Source organism: Melanerpes formicivorus, unplaced genomic scaffold (genome assembly GCF_026170545.1).
Source record: "Melanerpes formicivorus ecotype bairdi unplaced genomic scaffold, bMelFor1.0.p_v2 SCAF_8, whole genome shotgun sequence".
NCBI lineage: Eukaryota > Metazoa > Chordata > Aves > Piciformes > Picidae > Melanerpes > Melanerpes formicivorus.
This window is the reverse complement of record NW_027142360.1, coordinates 4490292-4512314: the sequence shown is the minus strand read 5'-3', so window position 1 is coordinate 4512314 and position 22023 is coordinate 4490292. Positions and strand designations below refer to the sequence as shown.

The 22023-nt window shown below is 47.5% G+C and overlaps 1 protein-coding gene across 3 annotated transcripts in view; it reads left to right on the top strand.

The window, feature by feature from the left end:
• Positions 1-21015, top strand: part of RERG (RAS like estrogen regulated growth inhibitor) — a 155848-nt gene extending 134833 nt beyond the window's left edge. For 2 of the 3 annotated variants that reach the window (XM_068141872.1, XM_068141873.1), the window contains exons 4-5: positions 13669-13742; positions 14821-21015. In XM_068141872.1, coding sequence (XP_067997973.1) covers positions 13669-13742; positions 14821-15228 — 482 coding nt within the window. In that variant the 3' untranslated portion in view covers positions 15229-21015. The remainder of the gene's footprint in view (positions 1-13668; positions 13743-14820) is intronic. The other variant, XR_010987778.1, reaches the window with a different exon arrangement.
• Positions 21016-22023: the final 1008 nt, after the last annotated feature.

Genomic DNA, 22023 nt, shown 5'->3' with positions numbered 1-22023 from the left:
TTCTGGGGGAGCAAGAAAGGAGGAGGAAACCCAGAGAGTCATCACAGCAGCAGACAGCACTGCTGACCTGCGGGATAATTCATGAGCAACATCAAATTGCCTGCCTCCATCAGCTGTGACATGCAGAGAGAATCTCCTTGATTTCAAGTCCATGGGACCCGACGGGTTACACCCACGGGTACTGAGAGAACTGGCAGATGAGGTTGCTAAACCCCTCTCTATTATATTTCAAAAGTCCTGGCAGTCTGGTGAAGTCCCCACAGACAGGAAAAGGGGAAACATTGCCCCCATCTTCAAAAAGGGCAAGAAGGAGGAACCAGGGAACTACAGGCCAGTCAGTCTCACCTCTGTGCCTGGAAAGATCATGGAGCAGATCCTCCTGGAGTCACTACTCGCTCAAAAGAATAGTGAAGAGGTGATTGGGAACAGTCAGCATGGCTTTGCCAAGGGCAAATCCTGCCTGACCAACCTGGTGGCCTTCTATGAGCAGGTGACAAAATTAATAGATGAGGGGCGAGCAACTGATGTCGTTTACCTGGACCTGAGCAAAGCCTTCGACACTGTCCCACACCACATCCTGGTCTCCAAACTGGTGACACATGGGTTTGATGGGTGGACCACTAGATGGATAAGGAACTGGCTTGATGGCCGCACCCAAAGAGTGGCTGTCAATGGCTCCATGTCCCAGTGGAGGCCAGTGACAAGTGGAGTCCCTCAGGGATCAGTCCTGGGACCTGTCTTATTCAACATCTTTGTGGGGGACATGGACAGTGGCATTGAGTGCACCCTCAGCAAGTTTGCTGATGACACCAAGCTGTGTGGTGCAGCAGACAGGCTGGAGGGAAGGGAGGCCATCCAGAGGGACCTGGACAGGCTGGAGAGGTGGGCACAAGCCAACCTCATGAGGTTCAACAAGACCAAGGGCAGGGTCCTGCATCTGGGTCGAGGCAATCCCAGGCACAAATACAGGCTGGGCAGGGACTGGCTGGAGGGTAGCCCTGAGGAGAGAGACTTGGGGGTGCTGGTGGACAAAAAGCTCAACATGAGCTCTCAGTGTGCACTTGCAGCCCGCAAAGCCAATCAGATCCTGGGCTGCATCAGGAGAAGTGTGGCCAGCAGGTCGAGGGAGGTGATTCTCCCCCTCTACTCAGCCCTGGTGAGACCCCACCTGGAGTCCTGTGTCCAGTTCTGGAGCCCCTATTACAAGAGGGATGTGGAGGTGCTGGAACGTGTCCAGAGAAGGGCCACGAGGATGATCAGAGGGCTGGAGCACCTCTCCTATGAGGACAGACTGAAGGAGTTGGGGCTCTTCAGTCTGGAGAAGAGAAGGCTCCGAGGAGACCTAATTGTCGCCTTCCAGTATCTGAAGTGGGCCTACAGGAAGGCTGGGGAAGGACTTCTCAGGATCTCAGGTAGTGATAGGACTAGGGGGAATGGAATGAAGCTGGAGGTGGGGAGATTCAGGCTGGTTGTGAGGAGGAGGTTCTTCCCCATGAGAGTGGTGAAACCCTGGAATGGGTTGTCCAGGGAGGTGGTCGAGGCCCCGTCCCTGGGGGTGTTTAAGAGCAGGCTGGATGAGGCTCTGGGCAGCCTGATCTAGTGTGAGGTGTCCCTGCCCATGGCAGGGGGGTTGGAACTAGATGATCCTTGTGGTCCCTTCCAACCCTGAATGAAACTATGAAACTATGAAACTATGAAATAGTGAAAATTCATCATAGCTATGGCTAAGTGAGTGCTTTGGAAATATAAGTTTTACAGTATTTCTCTGAGAGCACTTTTGTTGTCCTACCACACCTGGCATAATTTGCCAGCTAGAATCAGAGCTGGGATATTGAAGAGGTGGTTTTTAAAGAGGGGATTGTGAGAGCTCACTTCCAAATGAGCTCTTCAAAGTACAGTTTATGTACAGGCACAAGGTCTTAAAACACCTATTTTTAGTATATAAGGGGGGAAAAACCCAACAAGCAGGGTCCTTCATCTCAAAGGGCTATAAATCCTTGAAGCAAATAGCACTCAGAGTTAAAGCTCACATATCAGAGGTCTACAGAAACACCAAGTGTTTCTCCAAAGACTGAATTTTAAACCCAAGTCTACTTATAACAGCAACCAAGGAGGTGGCTTTGTTGACCTTCTAAATGTTACTTGGCTTCCTCACACCAACACTAGATGTCTTTCTCCAGCTGTTCACATATTTCATAAAACCTTGCTAATCCTCTGGAAGAGAAACTGCTTCTGAGCAGATAATCAGCAGAAAAGTGCATGGCAGACCAGGCTGTCTATTAAGGCAGAGAGACAAAGCACAGGAGAACAGTTCACAGAATATTAGGCGTTGGAAAGGACCTCTGGAGATCATCAAGTCCAACACCCCCCACCAGAGCCACCAGAGCAGGACCATAGAATCCAGCACAGGTCACACAGGAACGCATCCAGACAGGGCTGGAAAGTCTCCAGAGAAGGAGACTCCACAACCTCTCTGGGCAGCCTGCTCCAGGGCTCTGTGAGCCTCACAGTGAAGTTCCTCCTCATGCTGAAGTGGAACCTCCTGTGCTGTAGTTTCCATCCGTTGCCCCTTGTCCTATCCCAGGGTGCAACTGAGAGGAGGCTGTCCCTGTCCCTCCCTTCCTGACCCCCAACCCTCAGATATTGATAATCATTGATTAAATCCCCTCTCAGTTGGCTTCTCTCAAGACTAAACAGCCCCAGGTCTCTCAGCCATTCCTAATAGGGCAGTGCTCCAGTCCCTTAATCATCCTTGCAACCCTGTATTGGGCTCTCTCCAGCAGATCCCTGTCCCTCTTGAACTGGGGAGCCCAAAACTGGATGCAATATTCCAGGTGAGGTCTCACCAGGGCAGAGCAGAGGGGGAGGAGAACTTCCCTGGATCTGCTGGACACACTCCTCTGAATGCATCCCAGCATCCCATTGGCCTTCTTGGCCACCAGGGCACATTGCTGTCCCATGGAGAATTTGTTGTCCACCAGGATTCCCAGGTCCTTCTCCGGGGGGCTGCTCTCCAGCAGATCACCTCCTAACCTGTACTGGTGCTGTTTATTCTTCCTTCCCAGATGCAGAACTCTAGACTCATCCTTGTTGAACCTCATTAGGTTCCTCTCTGCCCAGCTCTTATTCTGTCCAGGTCTTGCTGAATGGCCACACAGCCTTCAGGTGTCTCAGCCAAGCCTCCCAGTTTGGTATCATCAAATTGCATTTGATTTGAATGGGACAGAGAAAATATCATAGTATCATAGTAGCATCATAGTATCAGTCAGGGTTGGAAGGGACCACAAGGATCATCTAGTTCCAACCCCCCTGCCATGGGCAGGGACACCCCACACTAGATCAGGCTGCCCAGAGCCTCATCCAGCCTGCTCTTAAACACCTCCAGGGACAGGGCCCCAACCACCTCCCTGGACAACCCATTCCAGGGCTTCACCACTCTCATGGGGAAGAACTTCCTCCTCACCTCCAGCTTCAATCCACTCCCCCCAGTCCTATCACTACCTGAGATCCTGAGCAGTCCCTCCCCAGCCTTCTTGTAGGCCCACTTCAGATGCTGGAAGGCCACAATGAGGTCACCTCAGAGCCTTCTCTTCTGCAGACTGAACAGCCCCAACTCCTTCAGTCTGTCCTCACAGGAGAGGTGCTCCAGCCCTCTGATCATCCTTGTGGCCCTTCTCTGGACACCTTCCAGCACCTCCACATCCCTCTTGTAATAGGGGCTCCAGAACTGGAGGCAGTACTCCAGGTGGGGTCTCAGCAGAGCTGAGTAGAGGGGGAGGATCACCTCCCTTGCCCTGCTGGCCACACTTCTCCTGATGCAGCCCAGGATCTGATTGGCTTTGCGGGCTGCAAGTGCACACTGAGAGCTCCTGGTGAGCTTCTCCTCCACCAGCACCCCCAAGTCTCTCTCCTCAGGGCTGCTTTCCAGCCAGTCCCTGCCCAGCCTGGATTTGTGCCTGGGATTGCCTCAACCCAGATGCAGGACCCTGCCCTTGGTCTTGTTGAACCTCATGAGGTTGGCTTGTGCCTTGATTATGATTCTTAGCTTAAACAGAGAAGAGGTAACCATAAAAATAACAATCATGAGCCTCAAATTACAGTTTTGATGACACCACTAGATTAATAGTGGCATTTTTAGAGAGTATTTGTTTCAACTATGTCACAATTTCTTTAAGTCACTCAGGCTTCTGTACATTGTTTTTATACAGAGCTACAGGCTGGGGTCAGAGTGGCTGAGAGCTGCCAAACAGAAAAGGACCTGGGGGTGCTGATTGACAGCCACCTAAACATGAGCCAGCAGAGTGCCCAGGTGGCCAAGAAGACCAATGGCATCCTGGCCTACATTAGGAATAGTGTGGCCAGCAGGAGAAGGGAAGTCATTGTGCCCTGTACTCTGCACTGGTTAGGCCACACCTTGAGTCCTGTGTCCAGTTCTGGGCCCCTCAGTTTAAGAAGGACATTGAGACACTTGAAGGTCTCAAGTGTCTCAAGAAGGTCTTGAAGGTCTCAAGAAGGGCAATGAGGCTGGGGAGAGGTTTGGAGCACAGCCCTGTGAGGAGAGGCTGAGGGAGCTGGGATTGTTTAGCCTGGAGAAGAGGAGGCTCAGGGGTGACCTCATTGCTCTCTACAACTACCTGAAGGGAGGTTGTAGCCAGGTGGGGGTTTGTCTCTTCTCCCAGGCAACCAGGACCAGAACAAGGGGGGACAGTCTCAAGCTGCACCAGGGGAAGTTTAGGCTGGAGGTGAGGAGAAAGTTCTTCACTGAGAGAGTTGTTAGCCATTGGAATGTGCTGCCCAGGGAGGTGGTGGAGTCACCATCCCTGGAGGTGTTCAGGAGTGGATTGTATATGCTACTTGGTGCCATGGTTTAGTCATGGGGTCTGTGGTGAGAGGTTGGACTTGATGATCTTTGAGGTCTCTACCAACCTTGTTGATTCTGGGAGGGGAAAAATCCTGAGCTGATGCTTCTATAAAGTCCTAGCCAATACAAGATAGAGGGAACCTGTAAGATACCAACAGATGTGGGTAATGTGCAGACACAATAAAGCAGCAAAAAGAGGAGACCAGGTGATACAAATGTCTGTACCACTAGTTTGATTGTGAAAGGCCTATGGTAACACTATTCCTATCCAGTATAGCGCTGGAGAGCCAAAGGGCTGCAGAAAGGTACCCTAGGTAAGGAAGTGCATGAGGAAGGGAGATAGACACCTCTGTTAGTGCTCTGAATTATCCCACAGCAGAAGACTTTGTGGCACTTGGTGTCATGGTTTAATAGTCAGGAGGTCTTGGGTGACAGGTTGGACTTGATGATCTTTGAGGTCTTTTCCAACCTTATTGATTCTATGACTTCTTCTCCTGTAGACCAGCTCAAGACAAATTTCATTGCCGTGGCAGGAGCAGCAGAAATTCCCTTTTGATGGAAGTGTTTACATTGGCAAGAAGGCTTTTCTCATTGGAAGGCTTGCTGCAAGGAAGATTATTTTTTTTTTGCATTAGAGGGGTAGTTCTGCTTATATAACCACATCTGTAGCTGGGCTTCTGTTAACAAAAAGGTTATCATTCTGGGACCATAAGGGAAGTATGCAGATACCACACAAACTGCAATTAACATTGCAACACTAGCAAATGTTGCTAGCCTAAGTTTCTTTTCTGTGTCTGCTAGAGATCACAGGATACTAGGGGATGGAAGGAACCTCTGGAGATCATTAAGTCCAATCCTCTTGCCATAGCAGGACCATAGAATCCAGCACAGGCCACACAGGAACATATCCAGATAGGGCTTGAAAATCTCCAGAGAAGGAGACTCCACAACCTCTGTGCAGCCTGTTCCAGTGTTCTGTGACCCTCACAGTGAAGAAGTTCCTCCTCATGTTGAGGTGGAACCTCCTGTGCTGTAGTTTATATCCATTGCCTCTTGTCCTTTCCCAGGGTGCACCTGAGCAGAGCCTGTCCCTTCCCTCCTGCCACCCAGGCCTCAGATATTGATAAACATTTATTAAATCCCCTCTCAGTCTTCACCTCTCAAGACTAAACAGCTCCAGGTCTCCCAGCCTCTCCTCATAGGGCACATGCTCCAGTCCCTTAATCATCCTTGTAGCCCTCTGTTGGACTCTCTCCAGCAGATCCGTGTCCCTCTTGAACTGGGGAGCCCAGATCTGGATGCAATGTTCCAGGTGAGGTCTTACCAGGGCACAGCAGAAGGGGAGGAGAACTTCCCTGGATCTGCTGGACAGAGTCCTCTGAATGCACCCCTGGATCCCATTGGCCTTCTTGGCCACCAGGGCACATTGCTGTCCCATGGAAAGCTTGTAGAAACAACACAGAGCAAAGTGAGAATGCATCCAAACTGGCTTCCATCAAAATGTTGATGGCCAAAACCAGTTTAGCAGTGGGAGCCAAGACCTCGTTCAGAATAAGCAACTCTGGCAATCTCCCTCTGGATAATTTTGTACCAGTGTAGCCATGATAAAGAGCTCAAGTCTTCAGTCCAAACAATTCTCAAGGGCTGTCTTTGCTCTCTGGTTTATTCAACTAACGCATTGCCTGACCAGCTGAAATACCATCTGAATACTAAGTCTTCATCCCCAGGATTGCTTTCCCTGAGGCACATCACAAGTTGAAGGAACACATGCTTTTGTATACTGTAGCTTTCTAGTTTTCTTGACTTGTGGCTCACTCAGCAAGTTTGTCTTAACACTCCTGAAGGTTTACTGCCTGACTCTACCATAAAAATACTAACTCTCAGCAGCACAGCTGAGAAAGAAACAGCCCAGGCAGCAAAGGGAACTTCAAACAAACAGGCCCATACTAAAACAAGCATTAATAAATCATTCACTGATGGTCCCTTCAGCCCTAGGCTGTAAAGGCTGACGGAATGGCAGAAGCCTCCCCTCCCAGCCCTCCCTTCCTTCTGCTGCACATCAGGGTACTGTGGGTCTACACAGTGCTATAGATCAGATCATTGACGTGCTTGTGATTAAAAATAACCATTTTCCACAGCCAGCAAGAGAGGAGAGTTCTGCCATCATCCTGCAGAACTTGGCCTCCTGCATATTTCTTCTGAAAACCCATGTTGACAACTGCAGCTTATCCAAGCACAAGCTAGGAATAGCATGTGGGGTCCAGTGTGGGCCTTGAGCCAAAAGGAGCTGTAATGGTAACCAACCATTTGGGGTTAGGAGGGCTGGCTGCCAACCTGTGTTTCAGGAAGTGCCATGACAAATGTGTAGACACTTAATAAATTGCTGGAAGGGAGCCTTATTTCCAAGCCAACAAGCTGTAGCTCAAGCTCTAGCCATTAGCAGCCACAATTTATATTAACAAAGTTATTCATTCCTTCTGCCTCAGTGCTTGAGGGATTCAGTTGTCAATAGACCAAACTGGGCCTTCCTAGGTATCTTCCCTGGCCTTCTATTTTTAAATCCCCCCAGCCCCCCACTTCAAAACAGTAGAAACATTACTTCACTTGATATACATTTAATGTGTTACCTCATTTTTACCATAGTCCTCAGCAGCAGGAATTGATACTTGAATGCATTATGGCAATGAGTCGTGACAGTATTTTGGATTTCCCAGAGGTGTCAGGAAGGAAATGGACTGGTATGGCCTAGAGCAGCTTCAGCCTCCAATGCTGGCTCCTCAAAATGCTCAGCACAAAATTGAGATGATGAAACTAATTCAGAGCAGCACATGAAGATGGGAAAAAACCCAAAACAAAACAAAACCAAACCACACGGGAAGCAGTGACCTGAAAATGTGGTTTGTTTTCTTTCATGTGGGTGCTGCACTTTGACCACAACAATCCCATGCAGTGCTACAGGCCAGGGTTGGAGTGGCTGGAGAGCTGCCAAACAAAGGGAACTGGGGGTACTGCTTGGTAGTAGGCTGAACATGAGGCAGCAGTATGCCCAGGTGGCCAAGAAGGTTAATGGCATCCCAGCCAGCAGCGTGTGGCCAGCAGGAGCAGGGAAGTCATTCTGCCCTGTACTCAGCACTGGTTAGGCCACACCTTGAGTCCTGTGTCTGGCTCTGGGCCACTCAATTCAAGGACATTGAGACTCTTGAATGTGTCCAGACAAGGGCAGCAAGGCTGGGGAGGGGTCTGGAGCACAGCCCTGTGAGGAGAGGCTGAGGGAGCTGGGGTTGCTTAGCCTGGAGAGGAAGGGAGACCTTGTTACTGTCTACAGCTACCTGAAAGGAGGTTGTAGACAGGTAGGGGTTGGTCTCTTCTCCCAGGCAACCAACACCAGAGCAAGAGGACACAGTCTCAAACTGCACCAGGGGAAGTTTAGGCTTGAGGTGAGGAGAAAGTTCTTCACAGAAAGAGTGATTTGCCATTGAGATGTGCTGCCCAGGGAGGTGGTGGAGTCACCATCTCTGAAGGTGTTCAAAAGGGGATTGTATGTGGCACTTGGAGCCATGGTTTAGTTAGTCATGAGGTGTTGGGTGACAGGTTAGACTTCATGATCTCTGAGGTATTTTCCAACCTTATTGATTCTATGAAGATAAAGATATACCTGACTCCAGAAAAACATAATGCATTTTGATGGTAGCTCAACAGACAGGAAAAGTCAGGAATGTCAGTGGCTGGTTTTGCTATAGCTACAGCTGCAAAATATTTGGATCCTACTTTTCTCACTCACCATATTCTGAGATGTTCTGCAGACGAGCATTGGTTGCATGGGTTAGTTGATTAGGTGGTGTTGGATGATAGGTTGGACGTGATGATCTTGAAGGTCTCTTCCAACCTGGTTTATTCTATTCTATTCTATAAGCTGCTGGTGCTTTTGTCCCTTCAGGAGAATAGTCTTTCCCCCTCCCCCCCCCCTTTTGCTTCTTTTAGGTGTGAGAGAAGTCTTGCTGGTTAGCTTTCATTTATATTGGCAGAAATAAGGTGAAACTCACAGCTTTGCCAACAAAGATTTCTTGCCACAACCAAAAAAAAGTGTGGCAATATGTGGCTTATATGTGTTTAGGGTTGTCATGGGCCTAATTCCCAGCAGGCACTAATGCCTCTGCTTAGTGTGGAAAGTTACATCAGAAATGGAAAAATCAGGACAGTTAAAGCCTTGAAGCTTACTCCTTACTGATTGGCACTGCTCTGGCTTTGTTAGGTTGGGTTCAGTACTTGCTTTAGTATGTCTGAATGAATCCAATTGCCTATAGACATTTCCATTGCCTATCTCAGTAAAAGCAGGATCAGGACAGAATGATAGAACATTTGAGGTTGGAAGGGACCTCCAGAGGTCATCAGGTCCAACCCCCCCCCGCCAAAAGCAGGAACACCCAGGGCAGTCTGCACAGGAATGCATCCAGGTGGGTTTGGAAAGTCTCCAGAGAAGGAGACTCCACAACCTCTCTGGGCAGCCTGCTCCAGGGCTCTCTCACCCTCACTGTAAAGAAGTTTCTCCTCATGTTGAGATGAAACCTTCTATGTTCAAGTTTGTATCCATTGTTCCTTGTCTTATTACTGTGCACCACCGAGAAGAGCTTGGCCCCTTCCACTTGCCACCCACCCCTCAGATATTGATAGGCATTGATCAGATCCCTCTCAGCCTTCTCTTCTCCAGACTAAACAGCCCCAGGGCTCTCAGTCTCTCTTCACAGGGGAGATGCTCAAGTCCCCTAATCATCCTCATGGCTCTCTGTTGGACTCTTTCCAGCAGGTCTCTGTCTCTCTTGAACTGGGGAGCCCAGAACTGGACACAGTATTGCAGGTGTGGTTTCAGCAGGGCAGAGGAGAAGGAGAGAAGAACCTTCCTAGCCCTATAGGGAAACCTGTAGAAAGGAAAATGTAACACTACTCCTCACAAGAAGCCCAGTCTTTGCATGCAAAAGCCCTGTGCACCAGAAGTCAACATTTTTAGAAGTATATTCAAGAAGATTGTATTTGAGGATTTCTGTTTTGAGGCTAAAATTCTATTTGTTGTGAATACAATTGTGTCAAGATAGGAATGTTTTAATGTAGATTAATTTTATGCCTCCCAAGTGTTCTATCTAAAAAGCAGATTCTGCCTTCATACCAAGATGAGAACTTTATGGTTTGATGGGACTATGCAGGCACTACCCATCTATTACCTTTCTGCTTCATTAGCAGTTGGAAACAGGGATAAAAACCAAACCACTCACTAAGCACCAAGCACCAGTGCAGTTTTGACACCAAGTCTGTGAAGGGCAACACATACCTCTGAGGGTTCTTGTCTGTCTGTGAGGTTTTAGCCCCACAGCTATGGCTGTAATAGAAAAGCCTCACCTGGTGCAAATGACAATAGAATAGAATTAACCAGGTTGGAAGAGACCTTTGAGATCAAGTCCAACCTATCATCCAACACCATCTAATCAACTAAACCATGGCACCAAGCACCCCATCAAGTCTCTTCCTAAACACCTCCAGTGATGGTGACTCCACCACCTCCCTGGGCATCCCATTCCTGATGCTCAGAAAGTTTCCTGTAGTCATCTTGAAAGCCACTGGCACAATGATGCACTTTGCTCTTTCTGCTTGACCATGGATTCATCTGACCAGTTTTAGGCTAAGTGCTTCTGAGGTGCAATTTATCCCAGGACAGAGATCAAACAAGCTATATTCAGCCCCTATTTTACTTCCTTAACTCCAAAAAGAAGCCAAGGGTGCTTAGCTGAAACACAGACACCTGTGTTGTTGATTGCTTCACTTAGGGACCCAGCAGGTATCTCAAGTCAGCCAATTCCTATCTGTCCACAAGGCTCAGAAAAAACAAAAAGTAAATAAAAAATTCCCAAAGCAAGGCAATGCCTTTGTAAAGTCCCATGGGATCAATGTGAGCAGGCTGGAAAACACAGCTTCAGGGCTCATGATTTACAAGGTGAACAGATTCTTTGGATGCTTTCGCTCCCTTGAAGGAGAAGCCACGTCTGCGCTTACACCAAAACCCACTCTAAAGGACCAGCTGTTTTACACTCCTCATTAACATTCACCCAGCTACCACACATTCCAAAGCACAGGAACAGGCACATACTTCCTAAGACACATTTACACGCTAGTCTGACTCAAGTCAGCGCTGCTCATCCAGGAGCAAATTCCATCCCAACATGAGCAGCCAGAGTGAGTTAAGCTTGCAACAGAAAGTGCTGCCAGAGTCCTATTTGACAGTAGGGTGAACATGAGCCTGCAGTGTGCCCAGGTGGCCAAGAAGACCAATGGCATCCTGGCCTGCGTCAGAAATAGTGTGGCCAGCAGGAGCAGGGAGGTCATTGTGCTTTGTACTCAGCACTGGTTAGGCCATACCTTGAGTCCTGTGTCCAGTTCTGGGCTCCTCAGTTTAGGAAAGATGCTGAGTTGCTGGAAGGTGTCCAGAGAAGGGCAACAAAGCTGGGGAGGGGTCTGGAGCACAGCCCTATGAGGAAACACTGAGGGAGCTGGGGTTGCTTAGCCTGGAGAAGAGGAGACTCAGGGGAGACCTTCTTGCTGTCTACAACTACCTGAAGGAAGGTTGTAGCCAGGAGGGACTGGTCTCTTCTCCCAGGCAACCAGCACCAGAACAAGAGGACATAGCCTCAAGTTATGCCAGGGGAAGTTTAGGCTGAATGTTAAGAAGAAATTCTTCCCAGAAAGAGAGATTGGCCATTGGAATGTGCTGCCCAGGGAGGTGGTGGAGCCACTGTCCCTAGAAGTGTTTAAAATAAGACTGGATGAGGCACTTGGTGCCATGGTTTAGTTGATTAGATGATGTTGGGTGATAGGTTGGGCTTTTCCAACCTGATTAATTCTGTATTTTGAGACCTGGACTATCATGTAAGAATCCTGCTGCTTTCCTGCAGTGACTACTGGTCTGCTCCTTGAAATTTATCCTCCCATTTCACAGGGAAAGGCCATATGGCCTGCTACACACTGCCTCCTAAGAAGGCCATTTCACAGACATGCTGCAAAGGTGCTCAGATGTTTACTTTCTCAGGTTGTGTGGATCAATTCCTAACAGCTACTTGTCAAGCAGGGACAGATGGTTGAAGGCATTCAAGCACTGCAAGGCCTAAACAAGCAAGGAACCACTATCACATTACTCACTCTGAAAGCCATCTCTTCTTCACAGCACTCTCCCCCAAAGAAGCTAAACATAACTTCCTAACTGGCCTCAGATGAGGAATGCTGCCCAGGAAGTCTCAACCTGGCACTGCACATTTCAGCTGCTGAAATAACTTGTTGAAAGTGCATCACTGCAGCTTCCACACCAAACTACAGCTCCTGCCTTTTCTGCTGAGGGAAACTGCTGCATCTAGGAGGATGCACAGAAGGGACAGATAAGACTCACCACAGAGATACTTAGCTATGTCTTATCCTGCTGTAGAGGTGTATCCTCAGGATCATACAGATACAACTCCAGCTCCCTCAACAGCCTTGCAAAGCTAAACAGAAGGGGTATTTAAAGATTTAAAAAGGCCCAGTCTTCATTGCCTGAAACCCTACAGCAAGCTGGCTTGCCATCTGCCTAATCAAATTGACCATTTGTCCCAATTAGAGGCAGCTGTACCACTTAAAGGGATTAAGGTGGCACAGAATTGAAGTGACATTTTGGGGTTTGGGAAGAGTGTTTGTAGCACTGATGATACAGGTTTTGACTGGCAACACTGAAACACTCACAGTAATGAAGAGGTGACACTCCTTAAGGCATAACAACAACAACACAAAAGGCACTCCCCACACATGGGCCCTTTGCAGAACTTCAAAGGCCATCTTTAAGGATGTCCTTCATCCCTACTGAGGAGATTTGCACCAAATATAAGAATTGTCTCCCTGACAATGAAAAGCATTCAAAGTCCCTGGCCACAGTTTTACAGCATAAACATTTGCCTTTTGATATAGGACATCTGTGAGCTAGCCGCAGCAATAAATCTGAATGTTAGGCACAGCTAATTTTCCAAGTTTTAGGTCAAATGCTATCAAATTGAACTTATGTGCTCATTAAGATAAAACAAGTGCTTTTGTCATTAGCTTTCTGATTAAGTGCCTGATTCCAGAACCTAGGACACAGCAAACTGGTTTCTTTTTGTCCTGTAGCACAGTGTGAATGCTTAATGCCCGCTGGTTATCCTTATAAGTTGTACAAAGGAAAATCACTGCTTGAGCCCTTGCTGGAAGAGGGGGATGTGATTATTTCAGCATGTTTCCAAAAGACATTCCTGAAATAGCTAATTGTTCTGTGATTTTATCACAGTATAAGGCCTGGGCTTAGTGGTTAAGTTCCCTGATCTGCAGCCATACTGGTTTTGATCTTGTGAGGCTTCAAGCTATGCAATGTTGAGCTGCATAGTTTAAGAGTAGCTGTATTTGTCTTTCCTAGGTGGCAGCCTTCACTATAAGCAGACATGAAAAATGGACTGAAGTCTTGCAGAGCTCTTTGCTACATGAAGCTTTGCCCTTTTGTTGAGTGCAGAGTCCACAGGCACAGCCCTTTGCAGGTGTAAAACAGGGAAAGAAAGGCTTATGCCATATGGGGAGAGGTAAAAGAGTCACCATTGTAGAAAGGAGGACTTGAGTGTGCTCCAGAAAGGCTGGAAGAGCTCCCACAAACAATATGTAATGAAGCAGTAAGTCACATCTCAGGTCTTGTGCTGGGGTAAGCTGGAAAGAAGATAAAAAAAATAACCAAAACTTTCTTTTCATATGTTTCAACATCTGTGTTCCTATTTCAGAGTCTACATATCGTCACCAGGCTACCATTGATGATGAAGTGGTTTCCATGGAGATACTAGACACAGCTGGTCAGGTGCGTGGGCACATGTGCTATTATCCAGTACCTTGGCTCTGGCACACAGCAGGGAAGGGGAGTGTGGTGGTGGCAGCAATGTCGTGGGAATCTCTATCTGCCTCTGGGAATAGAGATTTGCCTCTGGGCAGAGCCTCCTCTCCTCCAACACCATCAGTGTGCTGCTGAAGCTGGAAGGCTAGATCCAGACCTTTCTGCAAGGGACTCTGTTCAGCTTTTTCAAACACTGGATGCAAACAAGCCAGGGTTTATTCTGGGAATGACATGATTTTGTTCTCATTCCTTGATTCACAGCCAACCCAATGACATGTTAATATTATGCACCATTTTTCTGCAGTTAGGCAATGAGGTCTGACAGCCTCAGCCAATGATTCCCACCAAAGTGAAGTGCAGTTCACAGAATCACAGAATCATAGAACCATAGAATCATAGAATCAATAAGGTTGGAAAATACCTCAGAGATCATCAAGTCCAACCTATCATCCAACACCTCATGACTAAACCATGGCTTCAAGTGCCACGTCCAATCCCCTCTTGAACACCTCCAGGGATGGTGACTCCACCACCTCCCTGGGCAGCACATTCCAATGGCCAATTACTCTTTCTGGGGAGAACTTTCTCCTCACCTCCAGCCTAAACTTCCCCTGATGCAGCTTCAGTCCCAGTCAGATCTCCCTCTCTAAACATGGCAAATGCTCACACTGCATAGTCTTATGAAGTTGGTGTGTCAGGTAGCATTCAACAGAGACCCTCTTCTGGTTGCCTGCTACCAGCCTTTACACAAGCACCCCACAGCAACTTGTTAGAGCAGACCTCCTGTGCTTTGTGATGAGAGAGGTGAAGTGCATAATGTAAAGCACCTCATGTACATAGCTTTGCAGGCTTTGGAGGACCAATGTCTATCTGAAGGCCTGGTGTCTTCTTTGGCACTTGGTGCCATGGTCTGGTAGGCATGAGGTCTTGGGTGACAGGTTGGACTTGATGATCTTTGAGGTCTTTTCCAACCTTGTTGATTCTATGATTCCATGACTCTTCATCAATCAGATCCTTAAGGTTGGTGTCTGTCTTTTCCAAACAGGAGGATGCCATCCAGAAGGAAGGCCACGTTCGATGGGGCGAAGGCTTTGTGCTGGTTTACGACATCACGGACAGAGGCAGCTTTGAGGAAGTGCTGCCGCTTAAAAACTTGTTGGATGAAGTCAAAAAGCCCAAAAACGTCACCCTGATCCTGGTGGGGAACAAAGCAGACTTGGATCACTCCAGGCAGGTCAGCACCGAGGAAGGTGAAAAGCTGGCCACAGAACTAGCTTGTGCTTTCTACGAGTGCTCTGCTTGCACAGGGGAGGGCAACATTATGGAGGCCTTCTATGAGCTGTGTCGTGAGGTGCGGCGTCGGAAGATGGTCCAGGGCAAGACTCGGCGGCGGAGCTCCACCACTCACGTCAAGCAGGCCATTAATAAGATGCTTACCAAAATCAGCAGCTAAAAAACTAAAAGAGAAGTACTAAAGCCAGAGAAAGCATTTAAGAGCATATTAGCTTGGAGTAGGGAGGAGGCAGGCAGAGCACATTGAACTAAAAGTGGTCGAAAGCTTTGCAATTAACAAGAGAAAAAACAAAACTAGCAAAGACAAACTGCACCACTCTCTGAGTAACACAGGGTCAGACTTTTTTTTCCCTCCCTGTTTCCAAAGTGTATTTAGCCACAATGCTTCTGGCTAACATGGAAAATAAAAAATAAAATAAAAATTAAAAAAGGAAGGAAAAGTAATCAAGAAAAAAGGCAAACAACAAACAAAAAGCAAACTCCAAAGGACTAAATAATTGTGGGGGTTGACACTGACAGAGCACTTCTGCTTCTACAAGGCTGGCTCCAATCCCCTGCAAGTAAGTAGTGCCTAAACATAATTTCTGACCAGCCAGCTGCTTAGTAGCCATTGGAGAGGAAGATTCAGCCCATTAACAACCATCACCACTGGTGTTCTCAAGGACTGAACACACAGAGACGCTGCCGTGTTGTACCAGAAAGCTCCTCTGACACCTTCCACCAGCTCTAACTTGGTGCATTGTGTGCTTATACTCCTGACTGTCCTCCCTTGTAATTTTTGTCCAGTCTATAAGTGCTGATGCTCTTATCAACGTATGCAAAAAAATATATCTAGGAAAGGTCTACTTCACGGAGTGTGCAGGCAGCAAGACACACATTGCAACAGGGGTGAAGTTCAGCTGCCTTGCCAGAGCCTCTCAAACTGCAGGATTCATCAAGAAGTGGTCAGTGTTTCACCCTCGAAGTGCAAATCAGACTAAAGCCATGAGCATCTCACTATTGATTTAGGTATGGGTAGGCTTTAGCTTTTGGTTACATTTCTAATTTGTTGTCTTATTTCAATTCAAGTAGTTCCTCTTGCTCTATGTTTCATGGCAGAAGAAGTGAATCCACCATGCGAAGGCAAGCATACCATGCCTAAGCCCAAATAGCCAGGTGCTGGGTGCAGCACTTTGGCCATAGCAACCTCATGCAATGCTACAGGCTGGGGTCAGGGTGGCTGGAGAGCTGCCAAACAGAAAAGGACCTGAAGTTGCTGATTGACAGCCACCTAAACGTGAGCCAGCAGTGTGCCCAGGTGGCCAAGAAGGCCAATGGCATCCTGGCCTGCACTAGGAATAGCGTGGCCAGCAGGAGCAGGGAAGTCATTGTGCCCCTGTACTCTGCATTGGTTAGGCCACACCTTGAGTCCTGTGTCCAGTTCTGGGCCCCTCAGTTTAGGAAGGACATTGAGAAACTTGAAGGTGTCCAGAGAAGGGCAACAAGGCTGGGGAGAGGCCTTGGGCACAGCCCTGTGAGGAGAGGCTGAGGGAGCTGGGATTGCTTAGCCTGGAGAAGAGGAGGCTCAGGGGAGACCTCATTGCTGTCTACAACTACCTGAAGGGAACTTGTAGCCAGGAAGGGGTTGGTCTCTTCTCCCAGGCAAGCAGCACCAGAACAAGGGGACACAGTCTCAAGCTGAACCAGGGGAAGTTTAGGCTGGATGTGAGGAGAAAGTTCTACACTGAGAGAGTAATTTGTCATTGGAATGTGCTGCCCAGGGATGTGGTGGAGTCACCATCCCTGGAGGTGTTCAAGAGGGGATTGGACATGGCACTTGGTGCCATGGTCTAGTCATGAGGTGTTGGGTGACAGGTTGGATTCGATGAACTTTGAGGTCTCTTCCAACCTTGGTGACACTGTGTTAGAACTTCCAGATGTTGCTTGCCAACACTAAGTGGTTTAAAGTGTCGAAGTTTGATTGTGACTTTTGTCTGTCACATTGAAGTGAAAGTTTTATCAGATTTTGGTGCCTGGGATAAAAAAAAGAAAAGTCCCCCTCCTCCCTTCTGCTCCTTCTTGTGTCTCATATAAGTCAGCTGTCAAGTTTTACCTCCTGTCTGCTTTGTTTGGTAACTGTATGCTGAGAGATGCAAGAACCAAGAGTGGAAGATTTCAAATCAGATTGTGCATGTCTCCCACCAGTTATTCCCATGAGGCAGTGTGATATGCAACTGAGACTGACATCCTGTGGAACCACAGCCAAAGGCTGGGATGACAAACGGGAATATTAGCAGTGTTCTCCTTTGAGTAACATCCTCCTTGTAGCAGCTGCTTCCATCTTTATTCTCCCCTGCTTTGGACTTCATATGGTTATTTGCCTCTGTGACGAAGTCAACAGCAAAATGCTATCAAACACAAGTTGCCACAGGTGTAGGAGAGTGAGGATGTCTGTTTGAGTAGCACTTTATACAGTTATAGATAGCCATGTAAGTGGTGGAAGAGGCTGGAGAATCAAGCCTGTATGTCCCTGTCCACAGAGGAAAGTCCCAAGGCAGGACTTTTTTCAAAAGGTTTGGTTTGAAGATACTTTACCCAAGCAATTTTGTTTCCCCCTTTTACCCAATGATAGTCAAAGAACATTTCCACCAGATGTATATTTCATTTGTGCTGCTGTTTATTTGCTTTGTTTCCCCTGATCCAGAGAGGGAAAACTTATTTCACTCTTCTGGAATCAATGGCTAGATTTCAGTCCTCATGTTCAGGTATGTTGCCATACATCAGCTAGACAGACTGCAGTGAAAACCTCACCCTCTGTGCTTCTGGGCAGGGGGTTCTTGCAACAGGTGATATCACACATCTGGTCCCAAAGTATTTATCATATCTCTAAATTTTGTGACTTAAAAACTAGAAAGAAAAAATAAGAAAGGAAAAAAATAAAAGAAAGAAGAAGAAAAAAGAAATAAAAGAGAGAGGTTTTGCTCTTTTCAGTCCTATTTGCAATGCAGAACCAATACAAGTATAAAAGAAATAGTGACTGTTCAGGCCCCAGCAGTCATTAGCTGAAGGTCTGAGCTTCTAAATGTGACATTAGGAGTCAGAGAGAGCAGTTGCAAGCTGAGGCACTAAGTCATTCTGTTATTTTTTTCAAGTAAGTGTTGTTGCAGGAATCTGAAGTAAACAAAATCCTTACCTGCGATCCCATGGCAACACAGCCCAGGGGAATGTCTTTCTGTTGGTGTGCTGAAGAGTTGCTTTATCTCTCTCTGGAACAACTTCAACAGTTCTTTCTTCTGAAAACCTTCCTGAGCAGAGTTGAAAAGGTAATATATGAAGGACAAGAGAAAATAAATTAATCACATTCACGTTGTGAGAGCTGAGAGGGAAGAGAGACTAAGTCACGGCCCTGCTACTTTCCAAAAGGATCCCAGCAAAGTGTGTCTCCTTTTGTAATGTCTGAATGGATCACAGGCTCACAGGATGTCAGGGGTTGGATGGGACCCAAAGAGATCATGGAGTCCAACCCCCCTGCCAGAGCAGGACCATACAATCTAGCTCAGGTCACAGAGGAATGCATCCAGACAGGCCTTGAAAGTCTCCAGAGAAGGAGACTCCATAACCTCTCTGGGCAGCCTGTTCCAGTGCTCTGTGACCCTTACAGTAAAGAAGTTCCCCCTTGTGTTGAGGTGGAGCCTCCTATGCTGCAGCTTACATCCATTGCTCCTTGTCCTATCCCAGGGAGCAAGTGAGCAGAGCCTGTCCCCTCCCTCCTGACCCCCAGCCCTCAGATATTGATAAACATTTATTAAATCCCCTCTCTGTCTTCACTTTTCCAGACTAAAAAGCCTCAGGTCCCTCAGCCTCTCCTCACCAGGCAGTGCTCCAGTCCCCTAACCATCCTCGTAGCCCTCCGCTGGACCCTCTCCAGGAGATCCCTGTCCCTCTTGAACTGAGGAGCCCAAACCAGTATGGAGAAATTATAAAATCTTGGTGAAAGAGTGTTCCACTGTGCAAACATGACTTGTTACATAAAAAGAACCCTCTAATAAAAATAGTAACATTCCTTTGCAAAGGCTGAGTTTGGAAAGTGCAGAACATGATAAGCGCTCAGCCACAAAGGAGGCTGTGCTTTGGTGACCTCTCTTCCCACATCAACACAATTTTCTTTACTTAATTGCTCATTGATTTTCCTTCCTTGGTGTAATGGGCTGCTTCTCAAGCCACTTGCAGTATAGTATAATCCCTTGCTACGCACTCCATTGTATCAAATGCAATCTGAATTGCTGTTGCTCACCATGTAGCACCGTATTATTGGCTCTGCTAAGAGGATGTTCAGGGAGACCTTATTGCTGTCTACAGCTACCTGAAAGGAAGTTGTAGCCAGGTGGGGGTTGGTCTCTTCTCCCAGGCAATCAGCACCAGAGCAAGAGGACACAGTTTCAAGCTGTGCCAGGGGAAGTTTAGGTTGGAGGTGAGGAGAAAGTTCTTCCCAGAAAGAGGAATTGGCCATTGGAATGTGCTGCCCAGGGAGGTGGTGGAGTCACCATCCCTGGGGGTGTTCCAAAAAGGACTGGACTGGGCACTTGAAGTTTAGTTAGTCATGAGGTATTAGGTAATAGGTTGGACTTGATGATCTCTGAGGTCTTTTCCAACGTTATTGATTCCATGTTTCTGTGATTCTATCAATGTGTCACATTTCTACAGCGTGCAGAATGAGACAAAACAAAGTGCATTTAAAAGGCCAAATACAACATGAAGCCACAGTCAGTAGCCTTTCCACAGCAGTCATCAACAGCTGAAAGTCTGTTCTTACTGCTGCTGTTCATACAGAAGACTAACATGAAAATCCTCTCCTCTGCCTGTGATCATTTCTGCAGAGAGAGGATGGGAAGGACGCCAAACAAAAACAGGGGGACTAAAGGTGGAGTGGATACTTGTTACCTACAACAAGTTGGCTGTCACTTAACAAAGTTTTAAACATATCTATCTTCAATTGATGAAGAGTTAGTCATGCCCATGCTGCAGGACCTGGATCAGGAACCAAGACGTCCCTAGAACTCTGAGAACCTTTCGTATCTGGGGGTTGGGTGCAACCGTGGCTGAAAGCAAGGATCCGCCCACTGTGTTTGCACCTGGATCCAGACAAGTTGTCCCCAAGCCTGGGGATGGTTGCATCTGACAGTTTGCTACAAGGCTAGTTGATTTTTATATATATAATGATCTGTATGCATTTTTACATTAAAAAAGAGGAAAGCTTGTGCTTGTAGATAATATATAAGAAAAAAAAATAGAAATAAAAGAATGATGCTCTCTATACTGAACTCTTGTGCATGGCTCTTCTGTTTGTTGTCTCCAAAGTGGTGTCTTCCAGCTTTTAAGGGAGCAGTTCCAGAAGTCCTGATTCAATTTTTATTTAATCCTTACCTAGGGGAAACAAAGAGGGAGTTTTGCCTGAATAAGCAGCATTTGGATCAGTTTCTTTGGACTCATTTGGCTGCTAGGCCTGGAATTGGGAAGTTGTGGGGAACGGGAGAGGGACTGGAGGAAAGTAAATCTCACTCTAGTCTTCAAAAAGGGCAAGAAGAAGGGCCAGGGTCACTACAGACTGGTCAGCCTCACCTCCATCCCTGGGCAGGTGATGAAACAATTTATCCTTGCACTGTCTCAAGGCATATCAAGGACAAGAGGTCATTAGGAGCAGTCAACGTGGCTTTACCTGGGGAAAGTCATGTTTGACCAACCTGATAGACATTTATGAGGTCCTAACCAGGTGGATAGATGATGGTAGAGCAGTGGATGTGGTTTAGCTTGATTTCAGTAAAGCATTTGACAGTCACCCACACCTTCCTTGCATCTAAAGTGTGGTCTGGATGACTGGGGAGTGAGGTGAATGTGAGCTGGTTGAAGGAAAGAAGTCAGAGGATTGTGGTCAATGGGACAGAGTCTCATTGAAGGCCTGTATCTAGTGGGGTCCCTCAGGGGTCAGTACTGGGATCAGTGCTGATGAGAGCACCGAGTGCACTGTCAGCATGTTTGCTGATGACACAAAATTGTGAAGAGTGCCTAACATCCCCTCATGCTGTGCTGCCATTCAGAGGGACCTGGATAGGCTGGAGAGCTGGGCAGGGAGAAGTTGAATGAAATTAAACCAGGGCAAGAGTAGAGTCTTCCATCTGGGAAAGAACAAGCCCCTGGACCGGTATAGGGTGGGGCCTGAGCTGTTGAAGAGCAAGGCAGAGAAAAGGGACCTGGGGGTCCTGGGGGATAGGATGACTGGGCCAGCAATGTGCCCTAGTGGCCAAGAAGGCCAATGGTATCCTGGGGTGTATGAGAAGGGGAGTGGTTAGGAGGTCAAGAGTGGTTCTCTTTCCCCTCTACTCTGCCCTGTTGTGGCCTCATCTGAAATATTGCGTCCAGTTCTGGGCCCTTCAGTTCAAGAAGGACCCCAGAGTCCAGAGCAGAGCCACAAAGATGAAGAAGGAAGTGGAATATCTTCCTTATGAGGAAAGGCTGAGGGATCTGGGGCTCTGTAGCTTGGAGAGGAGGAAATTGAGAGATGACCTCATTAATCTTTATAAAGATGTGAATGGCAAGCAACAGGAGGATTGAGCCAGGCTCTTCTCAGAGATGCCCAATGATAGGACAAGGGGCCATGGGTGCAAGCTGGAGCATAGGAGGTTCCAGAGGAGCATAAAGAAAAAGTTTTTCACTATGAGGGTGACAAACCACTGAAATGGGCTGCCCAGAGAGGTTGTGGAGTCTCCTTCTCTGCAGACATTCAAAACCTGCCCGGCCATGTTCCCATGTGAGGTACTCTCGGTGATCCTCCTCTGGCAGGATGGTTGGACTGGGTGATCTTTAGAAGTCCCTTCCAACCCCTGATATTCTCTGATTCTGTGATGTCTACAGTGAAGCACAGAACTTAATGTCCTTGCTAATTATTTCAAGACTGGTCAAAAAACCCTACAATGCCAGA